Here is a 19,225-nt window from a genome sequence, read left to right as displayed (position 1 = left end):
GGTGATGAGATATTCATTTATCTAGGGGGTTAAGAGACTTGGTGGGCGGGGACAAGAGAAACAAGTTTGTACTGGAAGTAGTCATGGGGCTTAGATTTAGAAACAAGAGAGAGGAGGTGATCATAGTTTTCCATTGTTGTGGTACATACAGGCAGTAACATTTTGTTAGAAGAGGCAGTTGAGATGGTAGAAAGTAGGGCCAGGGAGACTGCAGAGAGATGCCATGATAGGGGAGTTGAAGGTGCATTGTAGCTTTCTCAGAAGTATTGTCAGTACTGACAGCATGTCAAGAAAGGTAAGGATTAAGAAAAGTCATGACTTGTGGCAGTGAACAGGATGCAGTGGCTTGAAAATGGTAGCAAGGGGGGTAGACATGACTGACAGTGTAGCTCTGTATCAGGGACATACTCTGTTTTACTCCAGGAGAGAAATTACCTGCTTAGAGCTGATTTGGAAAGATACCTTTCAGTGGCATTACCTGTAGATTAAGATGAAAGGGGAGGAAGAGTCACAAAGGCAGAAAAAGAGTATGGATACTTAAGCATTTGACATAAGAAGAAAAAGGGCACAGAGCCTAGGAGCGGAACATTGAGATGTGAGTGTGCCTACTTCAATACAGCTTTAGCCAAGCTAGATAAGAGAGTAGCCTGGCCTTTCCTGAGCTTAGGAAGCACTGAGGGGACCTTGTGATTGGCCAGTGAACTGTTTTGCTTATTTATAATTTTCTATACCTGTATAAATCTAGGATCATTCACACAAAGCTTAAAAATGCTTAGCAACCACTCAATTGAGAGGCTTCACTTGAGCTCCGTCTAAGCTAGATAAGTGCTCCACATTTCTGAATCCGACATTTACTTGTTATTTGGAAGAGTTGCCTTTCTGTTTCTGCATTATTTTCTTAGTTTATGCACTTTTTCGTACTTTAAAGTGCTGTTGCAATTTCACTGTATCGACTTCTGTGTTTTTGCACTTCTGCATTTATTTCAAAATGTTTGCTGATATTTTACTGTTTGAATTAAGTTCCTGCACTCTGAGCTCCTTTTTAGTGATTTTACAGTTAGAAAACTTAGATTTGTACTAATTGGTGTAGACAATAAGCTGGTTTCTTCTGAGCTTGGGAATCACTGAGGATACCTTAGTATGTGTGTTGTGACTGACCAGTGTGCTGTTTTGCTTATTTGTGACTATCTGCACATTTATAAAGTTGTCGCATCTGTGGAGGTTAGCAGTATCCTGTATAGATGCAGGTGCATAAAATCCAGCTTTCTCTATAAAAACATCTCAGATATTTCATGAGTTGCATGAGGCAGAGCATTGCTGTGTGAGATTACACAAAAATTATATTTCTTTGTCAAATATCACCCAAGCAAACCTGCCATAAACCCTGTATTACCCCGTTACTGTGGTTTGCACACACAGGAGCATTGCTCCAACATTGTAGTTTCAATTTAATAGGACCCAAGTAAATCTGTTCTAGACCCACATGGTACAACTCCCCTTGTAATTCAGACAGTAAACATCAAAACCATAGAAAAGCACTTTCCTCCAGTCTCTGCAGCCAGCTTGTTAGAAATGGACATCCTGAAACAATGCATCAGTTGTCTCACGTGTACTGACAACAATCTAATTCTTAAACAATCAGATATAGTGTGTAATTATATATACATTATCACTGGATGCAAGGCTGTCACATAACAGCCACTACAATTACCAGACAGAGTGTCAGAAACACACAACCCCAACATTCTACCTTCTATGCACATTAAAGACAAAACACATAGATTCATGTATGCTGAGGCTCTACCCAAACCTCAAAAACCTCCTAGATGCAACTAAAACAATAGGGACTCCCAGCAACTCCATAAGCATTCCATCAAAGCAGCATCAACCACTACACATACAGCTTCAGCTCATGGTATCTCAAAACGTAAGCCCATAAAGCAAACCTCTGCACAAACAAATGTTTTACTCATAACTAATTCCATCATGAGACACACAGATGTTCTACTCACTAAACTGAGCAAGGAGAGAATCACAGTCAGCTGCCTGTCAGCGGCCAGAATCCACCAGATCATGGCACACACTCAAGTCATTAAACCACAAGTACTAATAGAAATCTGTCATTGCATATGTAGGTGTAAATGACCTGAGACTGACCTCTCTAGACTCTCTAAAGAGTGACATGATAGAGCTCTCGGACTATGTGTCCCAGACTGGTATGAGTGTATCATTGAGCAGCATTCTACTTTTTCCAAAGATGATGCTGCAGTATGAGCATATTTTTTGGTCCTTCAAGGGGTACAGTATTTGTCAGCTTGGGAAGATATGGTTGACAGACCTCACTGCTTCAGCAGGGATAGTGTGCACCTGTCATTTTTAGGTTTTCAAGTATTGGCTAAAACTGTGTCCATGCCCAACCTGATAAACTTTCCAGCAACGAAAATCCAACCAAGAATAATCTAAATGTATTAACTGCTAAATACCAGGAGTCTAAACAAAAAACTGTACTCCCTGCACGCTCTTGTCACGTTTAGACCAGGTAATGCACAAGAATGGACAAAAGGTGGATATTTCTCCATATTCATCAAAAACAGTAATACCTGAAGACTGGTCAAGCAATATGACTCACTTGAGCTAATCCTTGTTCATCGCAACCATAAGCAAAGTTCCATGCTCCATCATTGCAAGCTATAGGTTCCCTTCTATGACCTATACTCCTGGGTGACTGTAACTACTCCCTATAAACTGGGAAACATAGACAAGTTATAAGTAAGAGTATGGCATCCAGGTCCAATGATGTCATTTTCCCACTGTACTCAGCTCTGATTAGGCCAGTCATTGAGTACAGTGCTACCTTGTGCCTGAGCAGGCATATATAACAACTGGAACACGCACAGAGGTTCCTCACAAAAAGAATACAAACCATTAACCACATGGAAAAGAAAGACCTTCTCAAAGCCTTATCTTTATACTCAGTTTCTTACAGACTACTGAGATGTGTTCTGTGCCTAGCTTAAAAACATCATCTGATCCAGTACTGGTGGACTTGCTGCACATCCACAGGTCTATCAGTAATAGAAATACCTGTACAAAAGACCTAAATTTCATTTAGAAATAGAACATGTTGGAGGGACAGGTATATGTCTCCGAGATTACCTTGACTCTTACTCTTGAACAGGCGTTCATCCATGTAAAGCAGAATTCATCCCTGACTCTATTCAAATGCAACTTGGACCAGTGGATGGTTATTCAGAAATGTACCCCTGGACTGGCACTCATGCCTTTGTTCGTCCAAGGCAGCTTGTAAGTGCTCTTGACACCAAAATCTAACTAGATGCTTGTAGATAATTTATCTTGTCATTTACAAATAGGGAAAAATATGGCTAGGCTTAAAAAGGCCTCCTAGGTTGTTAGCCTAATAATCACTTATGAACCTTTGAACAAACGAAGGTGACTGACTCGTAGGCTACATAGTGTTACTATGCCCTGCAAAGGAATGCATGTAAGAAGATGTGGGATCTGTGAGCGGCGATGCAAAGGGGGAGGGTGGACACTGCTGGTATCACAGACATGTGGGCCTTGGATAAGAAGGGAGGGGCATGGAGATGTTAGCATTATGCTGTTCAGGAATGAGAAGAAAGGAGGGATTGTGGGTGGTAGTGATCTCTGTAAAAGAGAGCATGCAATATAATGCATTCCCTGAAAAGGTTGAGGAAATATGTGTGAGCAGTACCAAGATTAGGCAAACTAGTGTTTTATGCTAGAGGAGAGGGGGAGTGCAGATGCTCTGGTGCAGTGCATCAGCCCCCCACACACATCTGCAATGTCAGTGACTCAGCAGCCTGCACACTTGCCCTTGTTACTGGTGAGATAAGAATTCTCTAGACCTTGTCTCTCATATTAGCTCATTGTCTCTCATATCAGCTCGCTGGATTCATATTCCATTGCTGACACTGAAGGGCAGCATAAGAAGGGGATGATGCACTTCTGAGGTGCCATCGTTTGGATGAGATATTAAACTAAGGTCCCAACTGGCAAAGCTTATGATAACTCACATGGACATTAAAGGTTCCATGGCACTTACCAAAAGAGCAGTGGTAATTTTATTCAGACAAAACAGAAAGACACAAAATCAGCAGCAGTTTTCAGATTAGTTTGATGCTTTCCACATTTTCCTATTCAGTAAGATAGAACATCACCCCAGCCAAATTTGTCATATAGAGTTGTTGTTGTTGTTGTCTTTCGGCTTTTTCCGGTTAGGCTAATGATTGGCAGTAGATTTTGACGAACGCCGAGGTGCCAGCTCGACGTTCAACCTTCAACGAAGGCACGCCCGTATACGCATGTCTTTCGAATACCTACCCAACTGCGGGGAGGACATGCAGACTCCACACAGAAGGCACTCCCCACACTCCAGCCGAGAATCGAACGGGAGAACCTCTTGCTGTGAGGCAACAACGCTACCGCTGCACCACTGCGGAATTATATAACTAAAAAAAATCTACTGATTTATAGTTAATTAGTGAACAGTTACAATATTGTCCATTCATATAAGAGTCTATATTACAACTCCGAAGACACTGAACATCGAATGGCTTAAAGGCTGAAAATGCCAGACCTTGAAGTCGCTACTGTTGGGGGCTGAGCCCCCCCGCATCCCCCGCTAATTATATATACCAACTCCAAGATCGCACTACATTGAGGAATGGGCAAATATTCCGATCTTCACTGTACTGCGATCTCACAAAAAGCACATCATTGAATGGCATTTCGGACGTTAAAGCCATTCAATGTTCAGCCTCTTTGATTTCGTAATAGGAACCGTCATATAACATTGACATATTAAGCTTAAATGCTGCAGATTCTCAAAAAAATGCTGTCTTACTATACCTTAGAGAAACCTGTTATGCAGTTTCCTCAACCTGACCCAAAGTACAGAACTTATCCTGCCAGACTTTATATTTAATTTCATCTTTAACAGGGAGTGTAATTGTTTTAATTAAACAATCACTTACTTATATTCATACATATATACATACATAGATACTTTGACATGGTGGGGTTATTAGCTCAAACATTGCATTCATTTTAAGCACACTTCACCATTGTATGTTATGTTTCAGGCATAAACCACTCAAACCTGGGAGACATCTGATGCAAAAAGCATGTTTCTCTGAAATTATAAAAGTTTAATAATTTCTTAGAAAAGGATTAAGTTACATCTTTCTAATTAGCCTGTGACTCGGGTCTATATTAAAAGACCAAAGAGATGTTTCATCGAACACTTCTTGGTCGACACATAAAGAGTGAACGCATTAATAAGCGAATGCTCAAAACATTGATTTCTTTCCCTGGGAAAGAAATTGCTAGCACAAACACACACACTTCAAACATAACAACACCCCCCAACGTGGGGGGCTGTGCCCCCCACACCCCCCTAACTAAATATACCAACTCTGAGATCGCACTACAGTGAGGAAAGGGGCAAACACACAGGGATGGCCAAGTGGTTTCTTTCCCAGGGAAAGAAATCGCTGTTTGAGCGTTCGCATTTTAGTGCGTTCGCTCTTTATGTGTTGATCAAGAGGTGTTTGGTGAAACACCTCTTCGGTCTTTTAATATAGACCCCTGTGACTCCTGTGACTTGTTGATCTGAGATAATGCAAGTCAAGCATGTTAAAATTTGTAGTACAAGGGCAATGATTCAGAGTTCGTCAAGTGTTTGTTTCAGAATGGTAGCTAAGCACTTACAATTGAGTGATCAGTATTTTGAAAATACTTCACTTTTACAAAATAAATTTTAAAGAAAGTTTAAGGGAGAATAGAAAGGATGTTTATAAAACTACAACTGGTCATTTATTGTATTGTCTGTATGATAACAATGTTATCCGCTTTTCTTTTAAGATGTTAAAATGTTACTTCTTTTTATCGTGTTTCCATGACAACAGCTAGTCATACCGGGTTGCCAGTGGCCTAGACAGACTGCTTGCTTCTGCACCATTAGGTCAGTCCAGCAGGAATTGCACTAGTACAGAATTCACTGTTTACTGATTTTATTTTGCAGTATTGTAAATGGTACTGAAATCCATTTGCAAAGACATACTCAAGTAGGCTGTTGTGTCATTTCACTTACTGACTGGGTGAGAATATGTTGTCTAACTGTCCCTTGCAAATTAGTGAAGTTGTTTTTGGGCACAGGAATTATAATTTTAAGATACTGCCATTGTGCTGTAGGTAGAAGTGGGCTGTCTAAATGAACATGCAGCCACTTTCTGCTGTAATTGCTGTTTTTGTATTTGTGTGTGTGTGTGTGTGTGTGTGTGTGTGTGTGTGTGTGTGTGTGTGTGTGTGTGTGTATATATATATACATTGCAGAGTTGGCAGTAGCTTTATATTCAGAATTGTGCATGAATATTGTATTTTATTTTTTTTTTTTACCACTTTTTCCTCTTATTGCCTTCTGGCTATCACTCCCATCTTGGCCAGCTGACCCATTTGTACCCCTTCATAAGGGTGAGCACCAAATGAAAGGGTCTGTCATTTAGGCAGCCATTAGTGATTTTCTCTTTTAACCCTAATCCTACAGTTCAGGCTAAGCAATATGCTCTAGGGAGTGGCATGCAGTGGGCACCCCAAGGGCATACCACTCAGTTCCACAAGCGACATAACCTCACAAGGCTGATTTACCCTCCTAGGCACCAGTGCTCCTGTGTGACTTCTGGTGTCCACTAGAACTCTGCTGTGGGACTGTGCACCCCAGAGACACTCCCCAGTTCCTCTTCCTGAAGAGAGCTGAGCCATTTGTGCCATGTCACTCCTCCCTTCCCCATGCTAGCTGCAACAAGTGCCCAAGCTGTTAATTGAATTTGGATCACCTGGATCATAGTTAGGACTTTGTGCATGCAGCCATTTGAAATTTTAAGTTTCATTACCTTCTGTATATTATTTTCTCTTGGTTATTTACCCCATTGGAACTGTATTTTGCCTATGTAGATGCAATTGTTTGTAATTGTTTATATTACTTCATGTTTTATTTGTATGGTTCACTGCCATGTGCATAACTGATGTTTGACCATGTTACATAATTCTGTACATTTCACTATGTATTCTTAAGTTTGTCCTTGTCTGAGACCCAAGTCATCAGTTACCAAACAAATGAGAAAATAAAAGTTAACAGCCTTACTTCTGAATTCCAAGCTGATATGCTGCAGACTGTTCGGTCCATTGACAGTATAGCATAGAGATTTTACTTGCATACTATGTAATAGTGAGTAAGTCACTTAACCACTTCCCTTGTAGGTGTTACCCCTTTAACACTTACAAAATAAAACAAAAGCTGCATTGGATGAAGATGATTTATTGTAATAATAGTCTTCATTGTCATGTTATGAAGTACATGAACAGCTAGAGTGAAGTATAGTTTCCTTTATAATATGTATACATACCTTAGTTACTCTGATTTTGTATCCTTCAGACACCTTGGAATGCAGCTATAGACATGTGGTGGCATGAGCTAATGGAAGATGCTAGTGACCAGTGTGAACCAGAATGGTGCGATGCCGAGGACGATCTGTTTATTTTGTATACAAGTGGATCAACTGGGAAACCAAAGGTATGTTCATTGTCCCTGTAGTTTGTAGATAAAAATGTACATTGTACAGATAGCTGTAGTTATACATCCCTGTATCATCGAGAGGATGGGGTGCAGGTGTCTGGATCACTGTGATATGTTGTGTTTAGATACATGGGACATGTGGAGAAAAGGCAGGAGGAGAAGGGGTGAATAAATAGTAAAGTAATTCAGCAGTTGGCAAATACAGGTTTAGCAATACGCTGCTTGTTTACTCTTTACTAAGCTGTATATTTCCCACTACTTTTAAGTATTGGTAAGTAACAGGAAGCACCAGATGTCAAGCAATTAGGCGGCCCCTAAGAAGGAAGTGGGTATAGGATGAAGGATCAGAGATTCTGTCAGCAATCATAAATGACCTTTATTCAAATTTAAAACATTTTGTACTTTGACATTTTGCTCCTCATTGCAGATTTTCCAGTGCACCCTAAGGGTGATAGTTGCAATAGTTTTTTGTCCACAGTTTCATTATAGTTGCAGTACTACTGTCTGCAGATGTCCCATTCACTGGTTGCAGTATTCCTCATGACTAGGATTTCCTGCCTTGGGTAGCCTGACTTACAGACAGTATACAGAAGCCTACTGTTGCTTTGAAGAAAGCTGTATGTCATACTTATGCTCCTGTCATAGGGTAGGGCTTAAAGGTGACGTCTGGATATATCCTCAGAACTTCTTTGCCGCCCATCCAAATGCATCTTTTGATCATTGGTCTGAACATCTACGTCTTTGCAGCCAGTCTGAACACATCTCTTGATCATTGGTCTGAATGCCTACATCCTGTTTGCTGATCTCTGAGCCATTTATTTTGCCTAGGCACCTCCCACGGCCATATGATCTGCTGCATCTGTCAGGCTTTCTCACCAAATGCACTGCAGAGTAGGCTTTCTTCCCTTGCTTTGTATCTGGAGAATCAGCAAGTTTAGCTTCTCGCTAAGGATACCATGGAAGGAACTTCCCACCCCGAGGGTCAGCCATTAGAGAAGAAGAAGGTTAAGAAACCAAGATCAGCTTCTTCTCCTTTCCAACCTCCATCGGGCATTTCTCCCAGGGTCACTGAGAATCCAGAGGTTTGCCTGGGTTTGTTGCCGGATTCCTCTGCCGAGACCTGGTTGGAGGCTGGTGAGGATCCAGCTTTCAGCACGTTCGATGAGGCTTTACAGACATCTGTTTCGGATGTTCAGGGGGAACCATGGTTGATTATTTCCAAGGGTCCTAGGGGTGTTCCTCAGATTTTAGTTAGGGAAGAAGTCCCAACTTCTGTTATTGAATGCCATCCTGGGTCAGAGCCTTTTAAGTTTTACAAGACAGACATCCCATTAAAGAAAAAACAGAAAGTCTCAACTGCTCCTTGGGATCCACAGAGTAAGTGGCAGGCCTTCATTCAGGCTTTGATTAATGCTTTAATGGCATTAAAACCTCCTCAGGGGGTTTCTGGTCAGCCACCTCCACCCCCTGGTCCTCTACTCCTCTTAAAAAGCCCAGGGAAAAAGATTTATCTGAGGAAGAGTTGGATTCTGATAAGAAATCCCTAGCTTACTGTTTCCAAATTCCTTCTCCTTTGGACTATGAGTCAGAAGAAGAACAGTCCTGATACTCCTTTCAAAGAAATTTCTTTTGGGGGCATAATCTTCAGGATGATGGAATTTTTTTGAATGGGATTGTGCTCAAGTCTCTGAAATCCGTAAGAGATACTATGCGTTGCTGCAGATGGAATCTCCAAAACTTTCTGCTATTCCTCCTGTTTTGGCTGCTTTGTTGGATGCATTTTCCAGTGCCTCTAAAGCTAATGATTCTCTGCTCCCTGCTCCAAAGAAAACTGATAGATTTTATAGGGTGCCTGGAGACTAACTTTCTGGACAAATGTACTGCTCTTGATCCTTCAGTGGTGTCTGTAGCCTCTGACAAGCCCTCTCATTTGCTTCCTTTGCCCATGTTATTGCCTTCTGATAAACATAGCAGAACCATGGAAAGGCTAGGTAAGATTGTTTACACCTTGGCTACCTTGGCTTTTAGGGCTATTAATTAGCAGACAGATTGTTGGCTGTCCTTTCTCAGGCTTGTCAGGTTATTTCTGATCTTCCTGACTCTGAGAATAAAACTTCTGCTCTTTCCCTGTTAGGGACTTCCTCTCAGATGGTTCGTCATTCCATCAAGTGTATTTATGATGCAGAGGATGGCTCTTCTAGGGCTGCTGCTTGTGGTTCAGTGATGAGGAGGTATTCTTGGCTTCAACTTCAGCCACTGCTTGATATTAAAGCTAAGTTGATGGATGCCCCTCTTGATAATAAATACTTGTTTGGGGAAGCTGCTGTTGGTTTGTTTAAGACCCTTTGGGATAAGAGGAAGGCCTTACAGGAACTCAAACATTTGTTTGTCTCTCCTGTTCTTACATTTCAAAGAAACTACCCCAATAAACCTGCCTTTGTTTGCAGGCAGTCTTGTTCTCCTACTAAGGGCAAAAAGAGTGGCAAATGGGTTCCTCATGCTAAGACTACTCAGTCTGCAGGGACTCAGAAGTCTTCCTTTCCAGATAAACCAGGTGCTATCTGACTATCCATCTCTTCCTAGCCATGTTCCTCTTTCTCTTCACCTTTCTCTCTCTGTCTTCCTGTTTGGCTTCAGATTACGCAAGATTATTGGGTTCTGTTCATTATTTGCCAGGGGTATTTCATGGTGTGGAAATCCTGTCCCCCTTTTATGGCCATTCCTCAGCCTCCTCGGGAACAACTCCCTTTTTTTCCCAGAGATACTTTGAGATCTTTTGACTCAGGTTGCTATTCAAGAGGTGCCTGTGTCCCAAAAAATGAGGGGGCTTTATTTCAGAATGAGTTTAGTTCCCAGAAAAGAGGGACTTGGAAATCAGTTCTAGACCTCTCTCATCTAAACACTTTTCTGAAGGTGCCCATTTTTTAATGTTGTCCTTTCAGACTCTGTTTGCTCTTTTGCTTCCACAAGCTTATATGGTGTCTCTGCATCTCAAGGATGCTTATCTCCATATTCTGATCCATCCCCTTTTCAGGATGTTTTTGTGTTTCTCTGTTGCTTCCTGGCAATTTCAGTTCTCTGCTTTGCCCTTTAGCCTTTCTACTGCCCCAAGGGTATTCACCAACTGCCTCACTCCTGTGATTGCTTTTTGCAGACTTCAGGGGATCCAAGTATTTCCTTACTTAGACTGACCTGCTGATTCAGGGCTCTTTCCAGAGATCCTGTTGTAAAATCTTCATTTTGCCATTTCCCTTCTTCAGAGCCTGGGGTTCACAATAAACGTCAAAAAATCTTCTCTGACTCCTTCTCAGGATCATGTTTTTCTAGGTTGCCGGATTCAGACGGTGCCTATGTTGGCATCCCTGCCTCCTCCCAAGGCCTTAACTCTCGTTTCTTTCTTTCAGACTCTCCTTTCTCTGGGCCTCCATTACAGCCAGGATATTTCTGAGAACTCTGGGCTTCATGGCATCTACCATCCCTATGCTCCTTCTGCCAAGCTCCACATGAGAAATTTCCTGAAGTCAGTTTGGCTTCAACATGCACATGCCTTAGACTTTATTGTTCCTCTTCTTCCTTGTCTCAAGAAGGAACTTTTCTGGTGAATCCAGCAATTGTCCCTAAATCCAGGGCTCCCTTTTCATCCATCTTCCTCCCTCTCAGGAACTGTTCACATATGCTTCAGATGTGGGATGGGAAGCAGTTTTTGGCTCCCTAAAGGTACAGGGGATGTGATCACCTCTTCAACAGAAGGAGCACATCGGTATCAAAGAGATGAGAGTTCTTCTGCTGGTTGTTCACGCGTTTTATCCACTTTTCTCTCCAGGACATCTCAAGGTGTTTACAGACAAGACCACAGTGATATGGTATATAGACAAACATGGGGAACAATAACTTACTTTCTTTGCTGGTTGACGCACCTGGGAAGGGATCTTGCTGCCAGTATCAAATGACTCTTCAGGCAATTTACATTCCCTTAGGTCAAAACATTATAAGCAGACACTCTGAGCAGGTCCTTCACTCAATCCCACAAGTGGATGTTTCACAGAAATGTGTTTCTGGACATTGTCCACCAGTGGGGTACTCCTCAAGTACATCTGTTTGCCTCCCCTCTGAACAGACTACTTCCTCTGTTTTTGTGGCAGACTCCCAGGTCCTCTGGTGTGGAAGGTGGACTCTCTCTCTCTTTCTTGGAAGGGGATGTTTCTTTATGCATTCCTTCCCCTTCCTCTCATTCCAAAATTCCTGTTCAGAATTAAACAGGATGCTTCCAAAATCTTTTTGATGACTCCCTTTTGGCAGAGACAGCATTGGTTCCCTCTTCTTCTGCATTTATCCAAGGGTAGTCATCACAAGGTACCTCACAGGGTGGACCTACTCACACAAGACAAGGGATCTCTTATCCATCCCCACCTGTCCACTCTTCAACTGAGACTGTGGGAAATAGGATTTTCATTCCACGTAGATACCTTTTTTTCTGAGGATGTGCTTAGGGTCCTGCAGGAGACCAGGAAATCCAATACTCGGAAATCCTACTTATCCAAATGGAAGAGGTTTTCTGTTTGGTGTCTCTCTTGTAACCTGGATCCACTTATTTGTGTTAATTGCTCAATGCTGGTTTGACCTATTTTTCTGTTAAGGCCCACTTGTCAGCTTTCTCTGCTTGTCTGCCTTTATCTCCTCCTTTAGCTTCTAGATTTGAAGCTAAACAGTTCCTTAAAGGTGTCCTTCTTATTAGGCCTCCCAGGAAACCTGTTCCCCCTCCCTGGGGTCTTGATTTTGTTTTGGAGAAGTTGACTCGGGCTCCTTTTGAGTCTGCTGTTTCAGCTTCCTTGCACCATTGCTCTTGGAAGACTATTCTTTTCTTGGCTCTTATTTCTGCCAGATGGGTGTCTGAGCTTCAAGTCCTTATGGCTTGTCTTCCTTTTTTGGTGTTTCATAAGGACAGGGCGTCCTTGCATACTAATCATTCTTTTATACCCAATATAGTTAATGAGTTGTCATTTAATCAGTCTATTGATTTGCCTACTTTTTCTCCTCTCTGCAATCTGCCAGTAAGAGATTGCTGCACACATTGGATTTACATAGACAACTTGGATTTTATTTGGATAAGACTACGTCTGTTAGAAAATCTGGTCAGTTGTTTGTTTCTTTTCATCCTAGGTCCCTAGGTTTAGACTTATCCAAGCAAACTATTTCTTCTTGGATCTTGAAGACTATTTCATTATGTTATACTTTTCATGGTAAGAGCCTTTCTTCTTCTATAAATGCTCATTTTAGTAGAGATGTGGCTTCTTCTGGTGCTTTTTTTCAAGGAATTGGATACTAACTCTATTCTTGAAGCAGCTACCTGTGCATACTTTTACCAAGCACTACAAGTTGGATGGAATCTCCAGAGCTAGAACTGGCTATGCTAGGGCCATCTTTCATGGCTTCCTAGTGGGCTCTTCTGGTCCTTCCTCCTCCTACGTTTCTTCTTGAGCTTTGTCACACTCCCAGTCTTGAGGAATAATGCAACCAGTGAATGGAAGGACATTCACTGTTGCAGTATTCATTCCCTCCCTCCTCCCCCTGGTCCATTTCCCTCTTGGATGTACTGGATGTATTGGTTTTCCTTGGACTATTGTTCCTATTGGGGCTATCAGTTCTGAGGATGGTACATCCGGATGTCACCTTTATGCCCTATACTATGCCAGGAGCATACGTGTGATATATGGCATAACTTAAATCAACAGTAGGCTTTTGTATTCTGTCTGGACATTGGGGTCCCTGAGGCAGAGAATCCCAATCATGAGGAATACTGTTATGGTAAGATTTTTCACAACTATACCTTGCTACTGGCCATATACTTGAACAGTCTTGGTTATCCAATGTTTATCACAGAAATGTGAGCTGAATGTGTCAGAGGCTTTTATCTGAACAAAGAAGAAGGAAAAGAAAAGACCACTGCATTGCTAATTTCTGGATGACCACTGATGACTACCCCAGCAGAAGCAGTGGATCAGTGCTTTCTATCTTGGGTTTGGCTTCAGTGTAGTAGTTCTTAAAGGTATACAAATCCTTAGACTTTCAGGATGGGACAGGGAGTAAGCAACAGGGTCTCGGCATGGCATTCCACAGTAGATTTTAATCCACACAGCAGATGGGTTGCATTCTAGAACTGTAGAAAATTTGTTTTAGCCCTTTCGTTGGTTCTAGCTTTGGGCTAAACCAGGAATTTGTAATGGGTATAGTCACCTACCAGTTGGTAAGGTGTGCCAAATTAATGGTTATTTTGTACAAAGATGTGTATGTCAATGATGTAAAGAAAATCATCCTAATCACATCATGATCATCATCTTCATTTATTAAACCAGAAACGCTATGAAAGCTGGATACCAGACTGCCAGTAAATATACTGTCCAAGGTAAACTCCCCAAATCGACACCCATGAAAAGTATGGTGAAAGATCACTAAAAAATATTTTTTTTTTGCTAAGGAAAAGTCCTTCTGCTCTCCCTGTTATGTGAACGTCATCCCCCAACCCCACTTCAAGAGTGAACATTCAAAGAATGATCACTTTAGAGGGAATCTAAAGTGGCCGAAAGTAGGAATGTTCTCCACTACATTGGTACAACACTTGCACTAGTCTGACAGTATCACTTTTGAACAAGAGTCTGACACACCTAAATTTTAACACTTGGGGTAGATGCTCTCCATCATTTGGAGAGAATAGTCCAGTCTTTTCTGGGAGAGAACTATGACTTCTAATTTGGAGGTGCTGACTTTCATCTCATCTACCTCACACTCGACCATGAAGCACTCCAGTGCACATAGGAAACCACAATCACTTGTGGCTAACAGCACAACATCATCTGTAGACCTTATATCCCTAAGCTGGATATTCTGATGGTCTTTGCTGGGTTCTGACATACTGTCTGTAAAAATCTTAAAAAAGAGGGGAGACAAGACATGCCCTTGGCACACTTTATTACTGGTTAGTAAGGTGTGATTTTATATCATGCTAGCTCATGCTTGAAGGTTGTTCTTTCCTGTGTAGAGCAGGCACAATATGGCATAGGTTTCCCCTTGCCTTAAGAAGTGCTTATTCTTTGAGTGGATTCAAGAGCAAATTAGACTGTATTACAGGTGACCTAAAATTCATGCCCAAGTTAGGCTATAAACTTTGCAGTCTTGCAGCAGTGTAGCATTGTAATAAACAATTAAACAGTCACTAAGTGCAGTGAACTGTTACCACACTCCATGCAGAGGCCAAGAAAAGTAATAAAATGGTAAGGGAGCAGAGTGTTCATGGGTTCAGGGTAATTATCTGTATTGAGGTATTCTGGTGAGAGGAATATGCAGTTCTTCTGCCCACCATCCTTTACTCTCCATGTCCCTTCAGTAGCATAACATATCATTCTACTTCTGTATGTGAGAAATTCACCGTTAATATTTCATAGGTGTGCGTCTGTGTTGGACAAGCTGATCACTCTCATTGATGATTACATAGACTGAAAGAAATAGTTGCCCTAGGCTTTCCATGCCCCAAACAGTACATCATGTAACAAGCTGTAGAGGATCATAGACACAGGCTGGGCTGAATTCATAAAGGTTACTATAAGGTATACATGATGTGTATACCTGGAGGTAAACTTTTGAAATTCAGAGACAGCTCGTCTGGGGTGTTTTTACACAAAGATGTGAAGCAGTCAGTGGGCTGTCTCTGCTGCCATGTTAGATACTTATGAGGCAATCTGAGGGAAAAGCATATGCTGATTAGCCATGCGCTCCTTATTCCACCTGTGAGTGTATGCTTGGGGCTACATGTATGAGTGTGTGTCTTCCTAGAAAATAGCAGCAGGAATGTTGGTGTGTAAGTTAGGCAGGTGTGTGTGTGTGTGTGTGTGTGTGTGTGTGTGTGTGTGTGTGTGTGTGTGTGTGTGTGTGTGTGTCTGAGGGTTGTGGTGGCTGTCATACTTCCACACACCCCTAGACTAATGCATTGAGCTGGACGAACCACTAGCCACCAGGGAACACTCCATACTCATGGCTGAGCAGCACTTAACAGTACAGGGCTCAAGGGAGTTAGGAAACTGCTAACCACCAAGGATACTCAGTATGGCATGTCATAAAGGTACATATTAAAAAAAAAAGGTGGAGGTAACCACTAAATACTAGGGCTACTTAACATGGTGTAAAAGGCACTAAACAAACTTCAAACCTTGTACTGTACCACCTACTACAGAATATATTAGCCCTCTGTGCCACCACTTGACTCCGGGGTAATAAATGAACAAATCAACACAGTCAACCTTTACAGTATATCAAAAAATCTCCAGTAACCAATGATCTTAGGAAATGGTACAGAATTAGCAATATACACCTCAGACCCTTGGTGTACTTGACCAGGAAGATGGGGGGAGAAAGTTTGTATTTTCAGTATTCCCACATGTGTTCTATGCTCAGTTGATAATTATTGTTGCATAATTGATTGGAAGAGTACAAGCAGTGTACTGTCAGCTCCTAGACACTGGCAGATTGTTTATAACATGCTCTAAAGGATAGCCAGTGTATATATCCTGCTCTGTCTCCAGACTGGACATCTGTTTTGTACTTGTCAAAACAATGTGTGAATGGCTGCCCAAAGCAGCAGTCTTACAAACGTGGACAGGTACATTTTTGAAGAAGGAGGAGGAGGAGACTTCAGTGGTAGACACTTCAGTAAATGTTTTGTTGTTTTGTCATAACACAAAACAGTGCTATTGGTCACTTGGAAGGAGTCTGATTGGAGACTGAATGATATTTTTCTTTCACAAAATATACCAATAGCTTCATAAAATACATAAACAATTGCTCAGAGTGCCTTAGTGGTTTAGTCCTCACAGTATAACTTCCAAACTGTATTTGCCCATCCGTAGTATGCAAAATTCTTTCATTTTTGTTCTCTCAGTTGAAAAGAAGACAGGCAGCTGAATGGATTGGTTCGGATGAATTTCAGAGACCACTTTTGACATAAAAGAATTTTTCTCAGATATTCTCTGGCCATGTGGAAAATACACAAAACTCTTTACACATTAAGGGCTGTAGTTCAGAAGTCTTTTTGGCAAGGTAAGTGATACCAACTGAAGCACTTTTCAAGAGAGGCATTTTAAGTGTTTTGAACTGATAGTTTGAAAATGTGATAAAGGCAGTTTTTCATCACAAACTTTAAGCCCCTTACATGAGATATGGGGCGTCTTGGTGGTCTTAAATAAAAGATCCCCTTCAAGTACCATTTTACAGCATCTTGTGCAACATTGGATGTATAGAAATACAGACAGAAATGTCAGACAGGTTAACTTTAATGGACAAGTAGACCAAACCATCATTGCACATAGTTATGTGATACTATGAGATCTGAGAGGATAAACTTGATGATGGTTCATATCCTTACAGCAAAACGAAAAGCTAGCTCATATAGACATCTATGGTTTAATGATGACAAGCCATTTAGCTTCTTTCAAGACAGGTAATACCTCTAGAGAAAAACTATGGCTGCTTGATATTGCATCACTTTTGGATCCTCCATGCTGTCAGATTGAAGTACCTGGATTTGAATGCAGAATTTCTTTTCTTTAGTCACAGAACATTGTTAGAAATGTGAACTGAAATTCTAATTGCAAAGATCATGAAGCATCACTTTATGTTCCTAATGTGTAATCGTGCACTGCATACCGTGATAAGGATATGTAGACCAAGGCTTTAAAATGTCCTTTCCATTATCTTGTTTTCAAAAGCATGCAAAGTCCATCATCAGTTGCATCTGTCCAGGGTAAGTTTATCATAGAATACTTGAGTTTCATGTTTACTATCAGAAATCTCTTTAAAAAGGAAACAGCACTGATTTTTTTATGCTGAAAGGGACACAACTTCTCTGGAAATACCGCCGAGTTTGTTAACAGCTAGTTGTAAGCTCTCCAGGGAGTTGGCTGAAGTTAGTTAGTTGTCCAGATAAGGATATTTGTGAAATACCACAGGTCTGAGGTAAGCAAGCACTGGAGTTCGGCATTTCGTGGACACTCTAGCTGCAGGAGAGAGACTAAATGGCAAGGAGGTAAATTGCTAATGGGAGTCCCCTCTTGATATTTGATAAACTGTGAACTTTGTGAATGGGGATGTGCAGATGCAGGTAACCATCCTGAATACCCAGGGTTATCGTAAATGCTAACAACATTTGTAGAGAAAGTGGTGTTTGTATTGTCAGTAACTTGATTTTTTTGCCTTGATAAATGGTACACGTTGTTAAGATCCAGAATGGTTCTTCATTGGTCATTTTCTGACTTCTGTCGTCTAGCTTACTTGCTTGCTGATCCCCATTACCTCCATTTAATCCTTTTCAGGTGCCTGGGATGTGACCCTTTGCAAGTGTGCCTCCTGACTACTTGGGAAGTCAGCCTTGTGGTCGCTCAGTATTTGGCTCCAGGAAGTGAGGGATCCTATGGAGAGTTGCAAGCGTGGAGCCAGAAGCCATCATTCTTGCTGTCACTGGTCATATTTCCTTGTTCTGTGATGTGATGATGTCAGGACATTGTCACCTTTCCTTGTTTTGCCCTGAGATGTTCTGTGAGGCTTTGGGTTTCCACCAGTGGTTGCACAGACTTTGGGTTCCCCAAACTCACCACCAGGATAGAAGAGCTTGCCATTAGCTGCTGCTTTGTATTACCACGAGCCAGCCATACCAGTGGCTTGAATCCATTCCCATACTCGAGTCACCAGCAGCATAAGATGCCTTGCCTCTGTGTCGTTGGGTTTGGGATACAACAATGCATTTTTGTTGTTGCTGCCCTTTAGGTTTCCAGGCACTGTTTCTTTAGATGTTGCAGTTTTTGTTAAATATTATTGCAGCATAATCTATTTATGATACAACAGCCAAGATTCGGTTGGAAAGTACCTGGAGAATTTAAGAGTGGTGGGTGGAGAAAATGCTTATCTGTTCCCTAAGTTAACATTACAAGTTGTTACAGCTTTTTCTCTTCTATTGTACATGACATTAACACATTATGAATGCATAAAAATTGCTATGTACTGCTGCCCTCACATGCAAGTTCCCAGTATCAGTAGTAAATATCAGCCTTTGCTAAATGCCTTACTGTAACAATTCTCATTTTTTTTTTAAGGGTGTTGTGCACAGCATTGGTGGATACATGATTTTTACTGCAACAACCTTCAAGTATGTGTTTGATTACCACCCAGATGATGTGTATTGGTGCACAGCTGACATTGGGTGGATCACTGGCCATTCCTATATAACCTATGGACCTCTGGCTAATGCAGCCACTAGTGTCTTGGTAAGTCTTTCAGTGATCCATTCAAGGTATACTTTGTCAACTCTGTTGCTTTTTATTTATGAATTTAATATTCTTCAGATAAGCACTCATAACAGTCAGCTGTAAATTGTACAGTTTGGTATTTCTCTGGTTAACTGACAACAGTCATATGCTTCAGAATCTTCTTCTACTTCTATTTACTCTTAGTCTTTGGGAATTAGGAGGAACTACCATTATTTTCTCTCATCCATAATCATAACTGCTGTATATGTCCTGATGTGTTTGGTGTCTCCTCTGCAGATTATTTTGAAATTGTATGTATGTC

The 19,225-nt window shown here is 41.4% G+C and overlaps 1 protein-coding gene across 2 annotated transcripts in view; it reads left to right on the top strand.

Annotated features, from left to right (window-relative positions):
- The window catches only part of ACSS2 (acyl-CoA synthetase short chain family member 2), an 822,457-nt gene that overhangs the window by 422,056 nt on the left and 381,176 nt on the right, over positions 1-19,225 (top strand). For both annotated transcript variants that reach the window (XM_044090187.1, XR_006367143.1), the window contains exons 8-9: positions 7,475-7,612; positions 18,751-18,921. In XM_044090187.1, the coding sequence (XP_043946122.1) occupies positions 7,475-7,612; positions 18,751-18,921 (309 nt within the window). The remainder of the gene's footprint in view (positions 1-7,474; positions 7,613-18,750; positions 18,922-19,225) is intronic.

The sequence above is a fragment of the Protopterus annectens genome, chromosome 12.part0 (assembly GCF_019279795.1).
Source record: "Protopterus annectens isolate FY-2018-M chromosome 12.part0, PAN1.0, whole genome shotgun sequence".
Classification (NCBI taxonomy): Eukaryota; Metazoa; Chordata; order Ceratodontiformes; family Protopteridae; genus Protopterus; species Protopterus annectens.
The sequence above is the reverse complement of the archived record's forward strand: the minus strand, read 5'-3'. Positions and strand labels throughout refer to the sequence as shown.